The sequence below is a fragment of the Rhododendron vialii genome, chromosome 2a (genome assembly GCF_030253575.1).
Source record: "Rhododendron vialii isolate Sample 1 chromosome 2a, ASM3025357v1".
Lineage (NCBI taxonomy): Eukaryota > Viridiplantae > Streptophyta > Magnoliopsida > Ericales > Ericaceae > Rhododendron > Rhododendron vialii.
Genome location: NC_080558.1, coordinates 21,559,558 through 21,579,562, shown reverse-complemented (window position 1 = coordinate 21,579,562; position 20,005 = coordinate 21,559,558). Strand labels below are relative to the sequence as shown.

General features: G+C 38.7%; 1 protein-coding gene across 3 annotated transcripts; it reads left to right on the top strand.

The window, feature by feature from the left end:
- The first annotated feature begins 802 nt into the window (after nt 1–802).
- On the top strand, nt 803–19,060 carry LOC131316443 (uncharacterized). Of its 3 annotated transcripts, none has more exons than XM_058345804.1 (9): nt 803–1,048; nt 5,591–5,718; nt 13,759–13,806; nt 13,909–14,022; nt 14,587–14,655; nt 14,755–14,805; nt 15,002–15,133; nt 18,261–18,341; nt 18,585–19,060. In XM_058345804.1, exons 1-9 carry the CDS (start codon nt 877–879, stop codon nt 18,648–18,650), a joined length of 861 nt encoding a protein of 286 aa, XP_058201787.1. In that variant the 5' UTR covers nt 803–876; the 3' UTR covers nt 18,651–19,060. The 3 variants fall into 3 exon arrangements, with proteins under 3 accessions (XP_058201787.1, XP_058201789.1, XP_058201788.1); XM_058345806.1 differs by having other exon boundaries at nt 819–1,048; nt 15,035–15,133; XM_058345805.1 differs by having other exon boundaries at nt 819–1,048; nt 18,261–18,427.
- The last annotated feature ends 945 nt before the right edge of the window (nt 19,061–20,005 follow it).

Here is a 20,005-nt window from a genome sequence, read left to right as displayed (position 1 = left end):
AGATGAAATAAGGGTGTGTAATAAGTACTTATTTTTGAAGTAAAAGTGATATATTATAAAATAATGACATGTCTTGTAAATTGGGAATAAATACTTATTTTTAAAAAGAAAATCTAGAATGAACTCTAATACTCCGAACCAACAATTTGATGCAAAACCAACAAACAAATGTAATATTTATTTGAATAAACACAAAAAATAGTCCGTAATTATTTAGCAAAAACAAGAAGATTTGAACTCGGTCAAATACACAGAGATATATGATGCCTATACTATACTGAGCTACCATTTCACTTGCGTTGTATGGATTGAGCGTTGATTGATCTGGGCTTGAGATTTCTGTGCCAAAAATAGTGTGCCCTTGTGCTGAATGCATTTTCGACTTTTGGGTAACACAAAATTTTTAAAACATAAAAAATAAATAAAACAAAAAAAACCTCATACTACAATTTATGTCTTGTTCTCTTTGGTTTTTGAAAAGAATTTTTCAAAAAAATTTCTCGAGATTTCCTATACTTCCAAAAATTTTCAAAGAATTTTTCAAAAATTTTTCGTAAATTTTCAAAACACAAACCAAACACAGCATTAAGAGCCCAAATGACTCGGAATAAGGGCACACAATTTTCCGCACATTCAAAAACCCTATTTTTCAAAAGGAAAATTCTAAAATCAGCCCAATGGGCTGACAATAGTAGGTGTGTGAATGTGTATTAAAAGATGTAAAAAGTGCACAGAAATACGTGTTTTTCTTGTCTTTTAGTGTGTTTATCGTCAGCCTAGTGGGCTGACAATAGCAAGACCGTTTTCAAAATTTTGTTTTCCAATTAAGACGAGGGAGTACGAGAGAGAGAGAGAGCGCGCTGAAAGAGCACAACAATGATGGCGATTCCACCAGTTTTTCTTTCCGCCGTGCTCTCATATCTTGTCGTTATATCTGAATCCACTCCTACCATTACTCCGATCGCCACCGAAACATCACTCGGAAACCAGCGTAATCACCGTTTGACCTTGGAGTTGGAAGAGGCCAAGCTCAAGATAGCTCGATTAGGTAATTAGTATATGTATGTAATTGCATTACATTTGCAAACACACGCACATGTATAAACCTGTATAGACACATACCTCCGTCCCAAGTTGCTTGTCCTGTGCGAAAGTCATGCAAGAATAAAAGAATAAACTACTTCTGTGCATCATTCTTTTGACTATTTTTGTACCAAGTTGACTTTAATATGGTGTAAAGAAATTTCAAAAACTATGCGTGGAAGTAGTTTATGATCCGAATATATGCATGAATTGTCGTAGTGGACAAGCAATTTTGGACGGAGAAGCACTTGATTTGGCAAAATAATTTGCTGGACAAATGTTACAATGTAGTTCGTTTAGTCAGATTTTTTTTTGGGAATTTGATTTATTCGGTCGTCTATGTAGTTGTCAATAATCAGAAATTTGTTTTTTTAATCCTAGTTGCCTTTTGGGCTTCATGTGGTACTCTAATCAAGCTTTTCGACCAGATAATCATACGCTCTAGTATTAGATTAGCTCAGTAAGCCCAATTGCCTATACTTATTTTAGGAATACACTTAGACCCCATTTGATAACCCTCTTAAGCCTTCGGATTGGACTATCAATCCCAAGGGACTCCTAAACCTTTGTTTGGTAACCCAAATATATCCGAACTAATAATCCCTTGGGATGAGTAGTGTGGCCTTTAGGGGGGATTCATAATACCCCTTGGGACTTGGTATTGGTAATCCAATCCCAAGTAAGTTGATGCCAAAATACAAAGTTGCCCTTGGTCTAGTAATGGAAGTTACTTTGCTTAAGGGCAAAAATGGAAATATATACTATCAATCCAATCCTATCCCATGGAAACAAACATGGTATTAATAATCCAATTATCTAATCTCATCCCAAAAAAACATACTCATTATCAATCCCTTCTTATTACTAATCCCTTCTTATTACCAATCCCAATCCTAATCCCATCTCCTTACGAATCCCACCCATCTATTACTGTTATCAAACGGGGCCTTAAAGAACTGGAGCAGTGGCTGAGAGACCAGGAATCTTTTATGGAGGGTATCCACTGGTGGTCTACAGTCAAGCATAGATCCTGGATTCCAATTCACTGTGCGAAACTTTTAATAATTTTGCAATATCTTGTAAATATGATTACTATCATATAGTTCTTTTTTCTTTTTTTTGAAGATTTTAGAGTGCGGTTAGCGTAATTCCTCCCCGAATCCATCGATGATCAACGGCTATAGGGGTGGATGGATCATGGTCGTGGTCAAACACTGGCCAAGTCTTTTCAGCGAGGGGAGAGGGCATATTTAAAATAAGAGGCAGTGCCGCAGTAGAGAGAGAGAGAGAGAGAGAGAGAGAGAGAGAGAGAGAGAGAGAGAGAGAGAGAGAGAGAGAGAGAGAGAGAGAGAGAGAGAGAGAGAGAGAGAGAAATTGTCTTTTCACAACCTTGCGAAACTGTAAGATGGCGCTTTTTGGAAAGGGGAAAAAAAATACTAGGAACGTTGCATGATTTAAGGTGGGGATTAATATGATTTTACAGGGGTAAATGAGAGGTACTAGATATATTTGGGTGGTAGTATAGTTCTTGAAGAGAATGAGGAGAACCTATGAAGCACGGATACTTCCATATGGGAACCGTATCTGTATCGGATACCAATATTCCTCCGATACTCATAGACACGTATCCCGGAAGTATCCACAATATAAAATTTATTTTATACAATATTTTGAAGGATCGGATGGTTTTTGATACTTTAAGACACGTATCCGAACTATTATGAAATTAAGATTGTGACACTTTGCATAGTAGTAGATTAAAATTGTTAGGAATAATGAAAATGATAGTCAGTAGCACTTAACTTACTTGAGAGAGAGAGAGAGAGAGAGAGAGAGAGAGAGAGAGAGAGAGAGAGAGAGAGAGAGAGAGAGAGAGAGAGAGAGAGAGAGAGAGAGAGAGAATTTGTCTTTTCACAACCCTGCTAAACTGTAAGATGGCGCTTTTTGGAAAGGGAAAAAAAATACTAGTAACGTTGCATGATTTAGGGTGGGGATTAATATGATTTTACAGGAGTAAATGAGAGGTACTAAATGTTTTTGGGTAGTAGTATAGTTCTTGAAGAGAATGAGGAGAACCTATGAAGCATGGATACTTCCATATGGGAGCCGTATTTGTATCAGATACCAATATTCCGCTGATACTCACAGATACGTATCCCGGAAGTATCCACAATATAAAATTTATTTTATACAATATTTTGAAGGATCGGATGGTTTTTGATACTTTAAGACACGTATCTAAACTACTATGAAATTAAGATTGTGACACTTTCCATAGTAGTAGATTAAAATTGTTAGGAATAATGAAAATGATAGTCAGCGGCACTTAACTTACTTGAGAGAGAGAGAGAGAGAGAGAGAGAGAGAGAGAGAGATTTGTCTTTTCACAACCCTGCTAAACTGTAAGATGGCGCTTTTTGGAAAGGGAAAAAAAATACTAGGAACGTTGCATGATTTAGGGTGGGGATTAATATGATTTTACAGGGGTAAATGAGAGGTACTATTGATATACTTGTGTAGTAGTATAGTTCTTGAAGAGAATGAGGAGAAACCATGAAGCGCGGATACTTCTCTATGGGAGCCGTATCTATATCGGATACCAATACTCCTCTGATTCTCACAGATACATATCCCGGCAGTATCCAAACCAAACCGAAACCATGAATCTCGGTAGTATCAACAATATAAAATTTATTTGGAAAATTCTAAAATCAGCCCAGTGGGCTGACAATAATGAGTGTGTGAATATGTATTAAAGGGTATTAAAAGAACACAGAAATACGTGTTTTTCTTGTCTTCTAGTGTGCTTATCGTCAGCCCAGTGGGCTGACTATAGCAAGACCGAATTTATTTTGTACAATATTTTATGGATCGGATAGTTTTTGATACTTTAAGACACGTAATCTAAACTAATATGAAATTAAGATTGTGACACTTTGCATAGTAGTAGATTACAATTGTTAGGAATACACGTATCCGAACTATTATGAAATTAATATTGTGACACTTTGCATAGTAGTAGATTAAAATTGTTAGGAATAATGAAAATGATAGTCGGTAGCACTTAACTTACTGGAGGGAGGGAGGGAGGGAAATGATAGTCGGTAGCACTTAACTTACTGGAGAGAGAGAGAGAGAGAGAGAGAGAGAGAGAGAGAGAGAGAGAGAGAGAGAGAGAGAGAGAGAGAGAGAGAGAGAGAGAGAGAGGTATCTATTTTTCATGGTTATTTTGAACGTTTTTATTGTGTCATACATGTTGGATAAAATTATTAATTAAACAAGTGACCAAGTATACTTATATATAATACAATGCTAAAAAGCTAAAAATACCTTTTAATCGAGGCGTATGCTAGCTGTACCTGTATCCTGTTCTCTCAGATTTTCTTGCATTGGCATATCCGTATCCATCGTGTCCGTATCCCGTAGCAGGATCGATGCTTCATAGGGAGGAACACATGCATGCACCTTCTGGTCCTTATTTGAATACGGCATTGGGGGGGACTGGGGAGTGTTCCCTAATGAGACTTGGAAATTTTTCTTATTAATGATTGGATTCTATAGACGGTTCTTTGGTTTATTTTGGTCACTTAAATCTGGTCTGAATGTGCCATTTCTTTTTTTGTATTTGGATTTGAACTTAAAGATTTCAAAAGCTGACATCAATGCTGATTTTTAACAGATCATAACTGCAGAGACTGAGCGAATTGTCTAGCTGTAACTGTAATTCCAAGGGTGCAAACCTTCCTTCATTAACATAGATAATACCCACGGAGTTGCATTTTGGTATGCACGTTCCACCGAAACATGGTACTCTTCCATTCCAAAACGGTAAATTTAGTGATCCCAAAGTTTTCCCAAAAAGTAACCTATTAATCTAAAAATCTAGAGCTAATAAAATTTTAATCAGTTGGAAGAGTAAGTTCTACTTTCGTCATCTATAGAAGCCTACCCTTGGTGTACCACAATTTAGGCACATGGCAAACTACATTTCCGTTTCCGTTTGTAGTCCACGTAACATAGAACTCCAACCCTAAGAGGCAATAGAGGCATGAATGAGCTTGGAGAGCAAAAAATGTGGTGGGATGCATTTGTGGGATTGCATATGGAAAGACATGGTACTATGGTAGCAAGTTACGAAGCCTAGCCATGTTATATGCAATTGTATATTATCCAGCACAATCTACTCTGCTTAGCAGATTGATGTAGTGGAAATATGCTATAATCATGTTAACTACTTTTCTGCTTGTTTCTTACCATCACTTGATCTGCTTGTAGTTTATTACAGATGTAGTTTTTGTTTTTGGTTGAGTTTGTTTCTAGATTTCAAAGGGCTTAGAATAAGTGCATAAAGGTAGGTTTCTATAAGTTGGCTTGGTATACCTTATTGTCATGCTAACATCATAAGAAAATCTCACTGAAGGTTGTTTCGTTACTTTTGTTTCTCAGTTATCTACTTATCAATAAATGGTTGTTTAAATCTCAACATAATCAGTGGTTACCAATGCAGAATCCATCTTTGATGAAACAGTCCAGCACATAAATGCTAAAAGCCTTTCTCTTGAAGAATGTGAGAAGCTAATTACGGATATGACTCATGAGATGGATCGTCTGCAATCTGACTTGTCCAGCTTAAAGGTTTTCCCTTTTGTGCTATATGCTAATATCAGGTGCTTTGAACATATGAATTTCCCCATTGATATAATCTGCGTTGTTACTTCCCTTTTTCCCCTTTGAAAAAATATCAGCTAGTCTGATTGGTGGTTTTCTAGGAATACTTACTTTTAAGACCTTACTTTTTTTCTCTTTTACATAACAACTCCTTAAGATTACACACAAAGGTTGGATTCAAGTGGTTCAACTGCCTACTCTGGCTGCTGAAGCTTTCGGAGGAGTATTCATTTGACTGTCTCAAGGCCAAAGAGAGGAAGGAGTTGAATCCAATTAAAACTTGGACAAGGGCAATTTAGCCGGAAATTGATGATATTGCCACTTCACATACCATCTTTCGAAAAAAAACTACCCAAGCATATTTATCAAGGATGACAAAAATGTTAGGCATTAAGGACTTAGTCGTAGGATCCTCCTACTGGGGTGGTGAATCCACCTCAAAACCACACTCCTAAGTCAGAATCTCCTAGGAACCTCATCCCACCAAAAAAGGAGCCCGCTCCCACCTATGCTAGAACCTATCAGGCATGCCAATCCCAAACGAAACAAAAGAAAAGCTACTAAATAAGAGAACACGTACGGCAATGATAGTATACTAAGAAAATATAAACTCAAATTTGTTCAGGTACCAAGTAAGAATATAATATTTACTAATATTAACGCGGTAATATATTTTTAGTTGACATTTACTCTGTATACTAGGACCAACAACATAAGTTCTCAGGATATTTACATTTCTTATCCATATATATTGATACACGCTTCTATGATGCTCATAACCTTAGATTCTTCTATATCCTCTCCTTCCACCACACCCGCTTCTACTTTGGGGAAAATAAAGAAAGTAAATAATCTCCTCTTCGAAAAGTTTCCAAAGAATGTGTTTAGCCATCTCAGGACTGTATAAATATAGTGTTGTGTATTGCTCAGTTTTGTTTTGGTGTATGTATTAAATATCAAACGGACATAACTTTGCTGATTAGCAATAGAGTAATACATGTCATAATTTTTTTGGGCCTGTGAGATGTGAGATCCGTGCACATATTTATTACCATTTCCGTAAGAAAATGCTCGATGCTGTCATTTAGAAACACAAAATTGGAAAATAAGAAGAATCGGTGGACAACCATTCTGCGAACAAGAGATCTAGAAGTTTCCTGTTGAAACTGCCATCTGCCCTAAGAAATGCTCCCTATCTAATTTTGAAATGGTAAAGAGCACAAACTGTAAGCTGTCTATGGTAACTGAAGTTTTCCTTCGATTTATCGATTAATTAAAAGGAGATCAAAGCAGGTTTCTACAATGCCCGTATAGTTTCAGGTTATGTAATTCATCAAGTTATAACTTATGACCAAACAAATAAAAACGTTACTGTTCAATTTTAGGGTAATCGTAATAGGGAGAAAACCCATTAGGGTTAATTTCATTCAACGTAAAATATATATGTACAAGCTGTATAATAATTACACTACGGTCCTAGATACTTAAACTGATTACATGATAAGACACATAATTGCACTAGATACAAATAGATCCATCATCTAACACTCCCCCTCAAGTTGGTGCGAAGATATCAATCAAGCCCAACTTGAACACAATAGGATGAAAACTCTTGCTACCCAGCCCTTTTGTGAATATATCAGCTAACTGATCTCCAGATCTCACAAACGGCATACATATCAAACCCTCATTCAACTTTTCCTTGATAAAGTGTCGATCAATCTCTATGTGCTTCGTTCTGTCATGTTGAACGGGATTATGAGCAATGTTAATGGCAGCTTTATTGTCGCAGTAGAGTTTCATTGGAACACTGTAAGCAAATCCCAAATCAAGTAACAAAGTTTGGAGCCACAAGAGCTAGCAAACACCATGAGCCATAGCTCTATATTCAGCTTCTGCGCTAGACCTAGCGACTACCAATTGCTTCTTACTTCGCCAGGTAATCAGATTACCCCCAAGGAAAGTGCAATAGCCAGAAGTAGAGTGCCTATCATCCACAGAACCAGCCCAGTCAGCATCAGTGAATGCCTCCAATCGCAAATGACCATGATTAGAGAATAGAATTCCTTTTCCTGGAGCTGATTTCAGATACCTCAAAATACGATAAACTGCATCTAGATGTGATGTACGAGGATCATGCATAAACTGACTAACAACACCTACTGCATAAGTAATATCTGGTCGAGTGTGGGCCAAATATATTAGTCGACCCACAAGTCGCTGATACCTTTCCTTATCAGTACGCTCCCCCACATCTCCACTAAGATGATGATTCGCCTCAATAGGAGAATCTGCAGGTCTACAGCTCAACATACCTGTTTCTTCCAAAAAATCAAGTATATACTTGCGTTGGGAAATAAAAATACCTCTATCAGACCTCGCTACTTCCATTCCAAGAAAGTATCTCAATGATCCCAAGTCCTTAATCTCGAACTCTTGAGCTAGACGAGACTTAAGGTTATGAATCTCACTCACATCATTGCCTGTCATTATTATGTTATCAACATAAACAATAAGGACAGCAATCTTACCATTACTTCGCCGGATGAACATCGTATGATCTGCATGGCTTTGCTTGTAACCAAAACTTAACATAGCCTTAGAAAACCTGCCAAACCAAGCTCTAGGTGACTGTTTCAGCCCATAAAGTGCCTTCTTCAATCTACACACCTTTCCTTCACTTGCAGGAGAAGAGAAACCTGGTGGAATATCCATATAAACTTCCTCCTCTAAATCATCATGGAGGAATGCATTTTTCACATCAAACTGTTGAAGAGGCCAATTCAAGTGGGCAGCACACGAGAGGAGAGCTCGCACAGAATTCATCTTCGCTACCGGAGCAAACGTCTCCTCATAGTCAATACCATAAGTTTGAGTAAAACCTCTGGCAACCAGCCTTGCCTTGTATCTCTCAATTGTACCATCAGCCTTTTGTTTAATAGTGAACACCCACTTACAGCCCACTGGTTTCTTCCCTCCTGGAAGTGACTAGATCCCAGGTGCCATTCTTTTTCAAAGCTGTCATCTCTTCTACCATAGCTCCTTTCCACTTAGGTATCTTGAATGCATCTTGCCAATTCTGTGGAATAGATATAGAGGAAAGAGAAGAGACAAAGGCATGGTACGAAGGAGACAAACGGTCATAAGAAACAAACTGTGAGATAGGATGTTGAGTACAAGATCTAACACCTTTTCGAATAGCAATAGGAACATTGTCAGGATCCATAGGAGGAGGTTCAATAAGAGAAGAATCATTACCAGAAGAGTCAGCTGAGGAATCTGGAACTGGAGTGGGTGATTGTGATTGACAAGGTGGTAACGTACATGAAGACTTTCCATTTTTCCGTCTAGCATACTTCTGTAAGCCAGCTCCCTGTAGTTGTCGTCGTGCAGGTAATTGTTCCTCAATGTCACCACCAATATCATGTGTTTCCCTTTCAACATATATTAGTTCCTCTCCAGTGTTGTGGCAATAATCACATTGGAGTGACATACGGTCTATGGTCCCACTAGTAGTACCGTACTGAGACTTTCCACTGCCAGACCCAAACTGTCCCTGCGGAATAGCAACCAATGCAGAACGATCAGAAGAGGGAGCTTGTAACATAGCACCCCTTCTGCTCTCCTCCTGTTGAACAATGGCATAGGCCTCTCCTAAAGATGAAAACGGAACACGACCCAACACCTGCACTCTAATTGGATCATACTCCACATCAAGACTAGCAAGAAAGTCATACACACGTTCTTTCTCTATTCTTTTTAACCAAGCACCAGCATCAACAGAACAGACTGCCTGAAACCCCTGATAATAATCAAATTCTTGCCAAGCCCCACTGAGATCAGCAAAGTAAACAGCAACGAATCGATTGTGTTGATCCATAGTACGAAGTCGCTTACGCAACTCAAAACACTAAGCATCATTGCCCTGCTGAGAATAAGTCTGTTTGGCAATAGTCCAAATCTGATATGGAGTGTTAAGAAGCAAGAAAGGACTACGAATATCAGCCTTCATAGAATTAAACAACCAGGTCATGGCTAAAGATCGACGAGACTTAAACGTCTTGAGTTCAACATCAGTAGTAGGCTCAGTAACAGGGCCTTCAATGAACTCAGACATCCCTTTAGCTTCAATAGCTAATGTAAAAGTACGAGACCAAAGTAAATAATTTGTGCCATCCAGTTTGATGGGACAAATATCCAATGAAGAGTTATCCAGAGTCCCTACACGACTCAACTCATCCTTGCCACTAGCGGAAGCCTGTTTTTTCTCTTCTGACATCTTGAAAGCAGAACAATAATGCCAAATAAACAATAAACAATGTTCCCAGCAACTTTAGAACTCCAAAAATAATAAATAAAGGTTCAAAAAGCCGTAGAACCTCAAAATCAACTGAATACCTTAGAATTTGACTGAAACAATGTTGAAACTTCGTGAGAGAAGAAAAAATAGATCCGATCGGCGAGAAAAAAAAGACGGCGACAGCAGCAGATCTGATTGAAGCGCACTGTTCACTAGCACTGTTCACGCGACTGTTCAAGCGAAGTATTGTTCACGCGCAACAAGAAGAACGTCGTAGGTCGCCCAGGTTCTATCGCTCTGATACCATGTTCAATTTTAGGGTAATCGTAATAGGGAGAAAACCCATTAGGGTTAATTTCATTCAACGTAAAATATGTATGTACAAGCTGTATAATAATTACACTACGGTCCTAGATACTTAAACTAATTACATGATAAGACACATAATTGCACTAGATACAAATAGATCCATCATCTAACAGTTACAGATAAGGACTTCTTATGCTATGCTAAATTTACTTATAATAAAGGTAAATGTCATTGCATTTCCGTTAAGATACAAAATTTTGGATCTTTTGATTAAATAATTCATTGCTTTGGTACCTCTACATAGAGCAAAGTCCTATTCAAGTAGCCTAACAAACTTGCCGAAATCTAAAACTAGTGACTTAGTGCATGAAAATCAAGAATAGTTAAGTGGGTTGGCTTAATAATCCATCTGGATTTTTTTTTGTCCTTATTATTAATTGTTTTTTTGCATTTGTTAGTTTTGTGTCATTTTTTTGTGGATTATTGGTTTGTCTCGATGAGAGAAATCTAAAAGTAAAAAACTATATCCAAACAATTTTTTTTTTTTGAATAAAGACAATAATAATTCTAAACAGTTTATTCAAAGAAAATTTTGTGTTGGACATAGTTTTTTACTTTTTAGATTCCTCTTGTCGAGACAAACCAATAGAAAAAATTCATGCACAACTAACAAATGTGAAGAAAATTGAATAAAGACAAAAAAAAAATCCTCGAGGGTTATTTAGCCAAAACATTGATATACACGTTGCTTATGATGTGTTGATTGTCACTGTAGTCAACCATATAGCTTCTGGTCTCCCAGCCAACTCTTCCTCGTTGTAAAAGGATTGAGTTGAGCACTGAATCTTGTTCTTTATGTACTTTGTTGAATCCCATTTTCTATTATAAAATTGATTGTTTTGCACTATGCATTATTTTAGCTCACTATTGCCTTTGATGTACTCCCTCTCTCATATTCTTGGTCTTTTTTGAAAATTCCAACTTTGTAAGGGATCATGCAATTGAGATAGTTGATTCCAAACCAATTATATGATGCTTGATATCTTTTGATTCCAAAAGAAGGAAAAGGGAAGCCTCTTCTCTAGTGTAGTATCCACTCACATGATTCTGTTGACCACAATATGTTTGAATAAACATGTGGATCAGTGGACTAATCCTTGTATGGAACCTAGATGGTTCATTTATGCATCATGGATCAAGCTAGACCCAACATAGATGAATCGGAATAGCGCTCGTTTGTGTTTGTGTGTGTGTGTGTGTGCATGAGAGAGAGAGATACCATAAGCGCAAGGATCTAGCATGCTATACCGCAAGTGCATGATTGGATGATAATTTGGGATTGCACGAGTTGAGGTTAGCATTAGTTGGTCGCTCAACCACATCTACGAAAAAAAGGGGTTCAAAGTACGCAAGGGCTAAATTTGGAAAGTACAAATTTTGGGAATTAACAAAAAAAGAGAGGAAATCACCTGAAGAAGCAAGGGACTCCCGCATGGACCAAAAGTTGGATCTGGCCCATGGTAGATTTCTTGGAGGGTTCCAACCTAAAACCAATTGGCAGTAGGATGATTGACCTCTAAAATATAATAACCAAGTTTGGGTGGCTTAGATGAGCGATGTGGGACAAAGTCTAACACTCCCCTTCACGTGCAGCCCGAATGCACGTGAAGGTGCGTATTGAGCTGACCAAGAGATTTGCTTCGGGCAACAAATACTTTTCCACGAGAGGTGAGGCCACCCAAGACCCAGCTCTGATACCATGTTAGAATTCTTGGAGGGTTTCAACCTAAAATCAATTGGCAGTAGGAGGAGTGACCTCTAGAATATATTAACCAAGCTTGGGTGACTTAGATGAGCGATGTGGGACAAAGTCTAACATTCCCCTTCACGTGCAGCCTGAATGCACGTGAAGGTGCGTGTTGGATCTGACCCACGGTTCTCCAAGCCGATCAAAGTTTCCGCCAAGATTGTTGGAATAGGGTTCTTGCCCTCTTTAATTTGAAGAACAACCTCAAGAATTCTCACATTGGGTTTGCCCTGCCCATCAACAAGGAGGTAGCCCACAACAAAGCAAATAACGAAAGCATTAAGCCTATGTTGTTCATACCTCAAGTTGCCGGGTCGTTTGTTTGTGCGAAAGTGCCTCAAAAGTTTAAGCACATCAATAACTCCATGTGGAGTCAACTTCTTGGCCGATGGCTTGTTCAAACCACACAATGTTTGCAAGAATTTCCAAAAACAAGGTCGAGGAAGCGCAACTACTGATGGACCTTCGAGCCCATGTTCGCAAGGAACTCAAATTTGTCAATGGTTGGGCATAGCTCCTCCATACCAAATCGAAAAACATGGTGCTTAGTATCCTAAAAGTGAGCCACTGCACGAACAAGAGAAGGCCTTGAACTCAAGCAAGTTGTCAATGCTATACTCTCTCAAAGCAATTCTTCTCTCTGTTGAAGAGAGTATGACATTGACAACTTGCTTGAGTTCACTAGGTTACTTCCAAGACCTTCTCTTGTTCGTGCGGCAGTTCACTTTTAGGATGCTAAGCACCATGTTTTTCTGTTTCGTATGGAGGAGCTATGCCCAACTATTAACGAATTTGAGTTCCTTGCGGGCATGGGGCTCGAAGGTCCACCAGTAGTTGCGCTTCCTCGAGCTTGTTTTTTGGAAATTCTTGCAAACCTTGTGTGGTTTTGAAAAGATATTGGCCAAGAAGTTGGCTCCACATGGAGTTATTGACGTGCTTGAACTTTTGAGGCGCTTTTGTATATACAAACGACCCAGCAACTTGAGGTATGAACAACATAGGCTTAATGCTTTCGTTATTTGCTTTGTTGCGGGCTACCTCCTTGTTGATGGGCAGGGCAAACCCAATGTGAGAATTCTTGAGGTTGTTCTTCAAATTAAAAAGGGCAAGAACCCTATTCCAACAATCTTGGCGGAAACTTTGATCAGCTTGGAGGACCTTGGGTCGGATCCAACTCTTGGTCCATGCGGGAGTCCCTTGCTTCTTCAGGTGATTTCCTATCTTTTTTTGTTACTTCCAAAAATTTGTACTTTCTAAATTTAGCCCTTGCTTACTTTGAAACCCCCCTCCCTTTTTTTATTTTTTCCTGTAGATATGGTTGGGCGACCAACTCGTGCAATCCCAAATTATCGCCCAATCATGTACTTGCGGTATAGCGTGCTAGATCCTTGCGCTTACGATTGTCAATAGGTGGAATGGCTTAAAGCAAGGACTTTTATGAACATAATGTGGAGGCTCCAAAACTTTCAGGAGGGACCAATGATCAACGAGTTGCTTGTGTCATGGAATTCATACCATGTTTGGAGAGAGAGCTGCATACCATGTCGGTGCTTATGATATGTGGTATGAGTATGTTCTGCTTTACTTGCAGGGTGAGTCGTCACGTGCAAATGAAAGGCTTAATCAGCTGGAAGAAGAGGTATGGTTCTTTTGTATTTGCCTTGCTATTTTCTAAATACATTGCTTGATGACTTGATTGTCACAATTCACTTCATCGAAATGTTAAAGTGGGGTTATTTAGGTCCGACTTCTTTGGGCTAATATGAGGAAGACCAACTTTGAGCTTCACCATCTAGAGTCTAAAGCACAAGATGCTGAGAACAACATGAATCTGGTTGCTTCACAAGTTGAGAAGGTTAGTACTCTCACTGATATCTTCATATATAAATGAAACAGTGGAGCACAGTGATGATTCCTTGTTCAAATTGGCATACCGATGTCTTCGTATACGGAAGCACAATAAACGGAATAATTACTGAGCAATCCCTAATGTCTTTTGGGCTTGAAATTTTGTATGTGCGGGGCTGTTATTATTCGTCTGTTTATTAACTGCAAGCTGCTCATGAACGTCTGTTTCCTCTAACATTCTTAATTCTGGAATGTGTTCTTACTTCATATTTCTTCATATACAATAATGGATCTGATTGCGTGATCATTAAATGAACGGGCTGGTGTCATGTGCTTGCGAAGTTTATTTTTAATCGGACATCATGTGCTTGCAAAATGCGAATTGTGTACTACTTGATTCATATAGCTTGCAGTGTTGGTCATTGACACTTAAGTGGTTGTTGCCTTAACATGCCTTGGCATCTTTGGGGATTACTATTCATTAGATGTAATTTGCATGCGCATTTTGTTTAGTTATGATTGTGTTGTTGTTTCTGTTTGTTATATTGTGACTATTGTCTTCTGCTTACAGATGGCTGCCATCGTGACTGAACAATGGATTCAAATCCGGCAACTTGAACAAGCTCTTCATAATGCAGAAGTACGGTTTTACGGTTTTAGATGTTGAATTGACAAGAAATTGGGAGATCCAAAGTTATATTCTTGAATCAAATGCTTGCATTCATATTATCCTTTTCAGGTACAGGCATTAACGGTTAAAAGATCACCCACAAGGTGCAAATTCTTAAAGGTAGTGTATGATTTTTTCGGCCCACTTTGGTCTTTTCCTTTTTAGGATGATTCGTTCTAGAAAATTAAGAGAACAATGAAATGATTTCTACATACCATCACCAATTGTAGAAAGCAGCACTGTTAGATACTGAGGAGTTCTTACAAACCTTTTATAGTCCAGGTTGAACAGAATTTAATTCTTTATGTGCTTATAGTTCCTCAGAAACCTATTTGGCAATCATCTTCAGAAGCTAAAGGGGATTCTGGATTTGTCCTTATTTCACAAGGAATCCCCTTTGCATCAGTTAGAGAAGATCTCATCAGCAGCAAAGAAGTATCATCACGAGGTGTGATTCTATCTTTTCTAGTGTCTACTTAGCACATTGTTTCCTTCACATAGCATTTAAGAAGTGAAACTTAAAAATTGCAGTTATATATGGTTCTACTTTTTGTGCCATAGATATTTTGGTTATGTTTTTATGGTGAAAAGTGAAATAAACATTGATTTTAGGACTTTATGACAGTTCCTATTCCCACCTACATTTTTTGGGTTCACAAGTGCCTTTCTGTCTTCCCTCCACCGCCCCTCCTTTCTTGCCCTCTTGCAACCCTACCAAACACAGCACATAGTTTTAAACCATTTTCATCATCACAGCTTCCGTAACTCCTCCGACCCATTTCTTGCAAATCTCTTTGACCCTCTTGGTACTTTTCTGGGAACAAAACTGCTTCCAATCTCCTAAGTAGACAATAAAGCAGGCCCAAAGTGGCATTGATCTTCTAAAAGTGTGCAGCCGTTGCATCACACAACCTAGGGCTTCTTTTCTTATTTCTGTTTTTGGCGACCAGTGCAGTCAGTTATTATTAAAAAAAAATTTGGTAAAGTATTTCTTTGTTAACGAACACGACCGAAAACAAAGGCCAAGGGAAGATCCTTGAAACTGAGAGCCTATACAAAGAATGCAACAGAAAACACAATGAAAGAATAGGGCCTATCTACATCAAAACTAATGGGATAACAAGTTCCTCAGCAAATTCCAGGTTGCAAAGAGCTTGGTATTTTCCATGGAGCAGGGGAGCTTCTTCCACCCCATAAGACCTGACCTAATATCTCTTTCAATAGCCAAGATAACAGTTTCTACAGATCTTTGGATATGCTGAAAAACCCTGCTATTTCTTTCCCTCCATAAGTGGTAAACAATGGCTGAAAACACTAGCCTAAGAACAATTTTAGAGTTTGCTGTACCTCTTGCATGGTCTGACATCCAATTCAAGATAACATCTCACTGCATAGGAGTACAAGTATTATTGTATCCACAGTTCCACAGAAAGTACCTCAATACAGAGTAAGAGAAGCGACATTCAAAGAAAAGGTGTTTATGGGACCCAACATCAACAGAGCAAAGGACACAGCTATCCTCTGAAATTACACCCCATGCAGCCAATGTGTCCTTGGTAGATAGTCTGCTATGGCAAGCCATCCATAAAATGGAGGACCATCTCGGGATATGGTGAGGGAACCGCACAACATGAGCCCAGGCAACAATTGGTCTATCAGTTCGAATAGCCTCCCATGCTGATTTCGAGGTGTACAACCCAGACTTAGAAGGAAGCCATATCACCCTATCCTCCTCATCAACATGTGGGACCAGATTCAGAGGAGTTAGGTTTATGATTTCCTGAGTAACCAAATTTCTCAATCTAGGCCAGTTGTACTCTCCCTCATGAATGATAGAAGACACTCTTGCATTGAGGGACCTGCCCAAATAATAAACCACCCTTTGACCAAAATGCTGATACAATGGGCCAATGGGTGCCAAGGGTCTAACCAAAGAAATGTACCCACCACATACCTGACCAAAGGTTGGAACAAAGGTTTCAGTTGCAAAATCTCCTCAAAGGACACTGATGCATCCTGAGGAATAGGCATCTGCCATAAGCATTGACTCTTTATGATGTACATATAAACGCATTTGACCCAAAGAATGTCTTCTTTGCTGCAAAGAGCCCAGAGGTGTCTCATCATCACTGCTTTGTTCCAATCTGTAAGAAGTCTTAAACCCAATCCTCCCTCCTCTCTAGGAGTACAAACTGACTTCCAATCAAGCTTGGCACCATGGGTATTCAGGCCATCACCCTTCCACAAAATGGCCCTTAACACACTTATATTTCCTTTAGTACTTTTTGGGGAAGAATAAAAGTAGAGCTCCAGTAAATTTGTATTAGGACAGATGCTATTAATTCGATCTACCACCATATGAAAGCAACTAGTTGGACCAGGATTGAATCTTAGCCAAAATCCTCTCTTTCAACACAATGCAATCAGCATATTTCAGGCTAGAAGTGATCAAAGGAATACCAACGTACTTAACAGGAAGACTACCTTCAGGGAATGGCAAAAATCTGATTTAACTGGATCTTTAGGTCAGAAGGAACACCAGCATAGAAAATGGTATTTTTACTCAGACTTGGCTGCAGCCCAGAATAACTATAAGACTCTTTTAGAGTTTTATCCACAAGGTTGAAAGATTGAGGAGAAGCACCACAAAGAATAAACATATCATCCGCAAAGATAAGATGAGGGAGCTTGACACCAGAAGTGAAGGCCTCAGTATCCACCCTATACTCTAGAAGGGCAGTGAATGCTTGCATGACTAGCAGAAAAAGGTAAGGAGACAAGGGATCACCTTGCCTCAACCCTCTCTTTCTAGGGAAATAGCCATGTAGACTACCATCAATTACAACAGATAATCTGGAAGAAGTTGCACATCGTTTAATCCAGTGAACATAAAGCCCAGGAAAATCCATAGCCTCCATAATATCAAACAAGAAATCCCAGTTAACAAAGTCATACGCTTTCATTATCCATTTTCATAGCACATCTGGGTCTGCCAGTATCCTTGTGATATCCCCTAACCATTTCCTGCATCACGGGAATGTTATCCTTTATAGATCTCCCGTTTGTGAAAGCTGACTGATTATATCCCACAATAATAGAAGGCAGTGTACTCTGAATACGATTGGCCAGCACTTTAGAAATGCATTTATAAGGGACATTGCAACAGGCAATGGGCCTGTAATCCCTGACTGTGGAAGGAGCAGCTACCTTAGGAATGAGAGAAATGGCTGTTGAATTCCAACTACCAAGAAGAAAACCACTATTGAAAAAATAACTGACAGCTTGAATGAAATCCTCACCACAACATCACAGTTATCTTGCAGTCAGTTCTTACACTACATAGAAACCGTATCATTTTTGAATGGGCAGATCAATAATGGCTTTGCCCTTGTTCTCCTTTGTACTTGGCATACTTGCTTTCTATTTGACACCCTGAATAATTTAAATCAGGTGCTAGAAAGTCGCTCGCATGGACGGTTCTCATGTTTCACAATTAGACCAAGGAACGTTTGACATGGCTCTATTGTCTAGTCACCATTTGCTGATTAAGTTTGACTGTCTCTGCTTTTGTTCAGTTGCAAGGTTTCATTAAGCAGGAAATGGAGAAGAATGAATTTACAGCTGCTCTTGCTAACAAAGAAGTGGTATTTTTTGTGGTAAGCTATTGTTCGTCCTTGTTGGGCTCTTGTTTGATCAATTAAGACTGTGTTTGGATCATAGATTTGCAGAGGAATTAACCAAGGTAAAGGAAAGATGAGGTAGACCAAAACTACTAATTTTACTTCTTCTATTCATTGTCTTGTTTATCTTTTCCTCTCCATTTATATCCAAACACAACCTAAGCGTTTATAAGCAAGTTTTTTTTTTGGATCCTAAGCTGACTTTGATACCTATGCCAGGCTTCTGCTCTAATTACCTTTCCCATAATGAGTGCTTGGATGTTGCTCTGCTCACAATTCAGCTAGCTGGGAGTTGCCAAACGGTGGTGCTAGCTTATTCCAACAAATCCTTGGCCTTTTTGGACTTCTTATCCCTCTTGCCATTGGAGATGTCAATGGAGGGAAAAATGATTTTAACTTGTCCAGATTGGGTTAGTTTTAATCTGGTTAGTGACAAATGCATATGGATCAGCTAGATGATTTTGGGTCGAATTTGCAGATCATAGCGCGTTATGCAGACATCTATAGCATGCGTTTGATTGTCATAGTATGTGGCAAATAGTACACTTGTATTTTGACAATTTACTCATACGCATTACAATTAGACTTCGATTATACAGAAGATAGCTGCTATTTGTGAAGTCGCTGCTGCTGCTGCTGCTTCTTGTTGGATCTTTGGTTTGTATAGAAGTAAAATTGGAATGACTTGTACATAATATTCTTTGGTGGGGATAACAACGGAACCCAGGATGCAAATTTCATGCCATCCAGTGGCAGTCCAGATGTTCTGTTTTTTCGCATTTAGATTGTCCAGGGTCTAGAATTTATGGAGAGATTTGTAGAAGGAACGTATGATGAAAACAATTCAGGAAACTAATTTCTTCTGTCCTTTCCCTTAGCGAATCCAAGATCCAAAAACACCCTTAAACAGAACGGTAGTTACATTATCGGGCTAGGCCTGTAGTCTCATGCTAATTTTTTTTAAGCTAGTTAGCCCCTTAATCTCCCTAGTTCACGACTTCACGAATAAAGAGTTTTTTTTTTCTAGGAAAGGCAAGTTGAGGCTGATATTGTTGGAATCCCGACACAGAATTTTTTTATCACTCGGCTTCAATCAAATGCAATCACCGAAAAACTGGCTGAGACAAATATAAAAAAATGTGGATGGGATCTTCTAACTTGAGCTTCTCCTTAGTAGTAACTACAAGGCTCAAAAGTATTTTCGTTCAACCATTAAGAATGATAGTGTAAAGGATAAGTTATTGGTAGGTTAAGTTACCCTCTTATCCTCCTTTAAAAAAAAGGATAAGTTATTCGCTTTTTATTTTTATTTTTTTAAAATTCGCAACAAGTTGAATAAGAGACTTATTGATATTTGAGTTGTGCTGCTTGCACAGACATTGCAATACATATTCCATGCACAAATAGTTTTTGGGATCCATTTTGAGTCCCACAAACATGATCGAAGTCGTTCATTTTGTTTGTTTAAGGTTCTAGTAAAATGTTAGTTCAACTGGATACCAGTAAGGGCCTTCACCAAACACCTAACTTTGTCCCATAATTCAAGCCAAATTTTGGGACAAAGTTGGATGTTTCGCAAGGGCCCTTACCAATATCCAGTTGAACTGATTTTTACAGGATTCCTAAACAAAATATTTTGA

Coding starts and splice junctions, on each gene's coding strand:
- LOC131316443 (XM_058345804.1), top strand. CDS start 877: ATGATGGCGATTCCACCAGTTTTTCTTTCCGCCGTGCTCTCATATCTT. Junction 14,023..14,586: donor TTGCTTCACAAGTTGAGAAG/GTTAGTACTCTC, acceptor TTCTGCTTACAG/ATGGCTGCCATCGTGACTGA. Junction 18,342..18,584: donor AAGAAGTGGTATTTTTTGTG/GTAAGCTATTGT, acceptor TACCTATGCCAG/GCTTCTGCTCTAATTACCTT.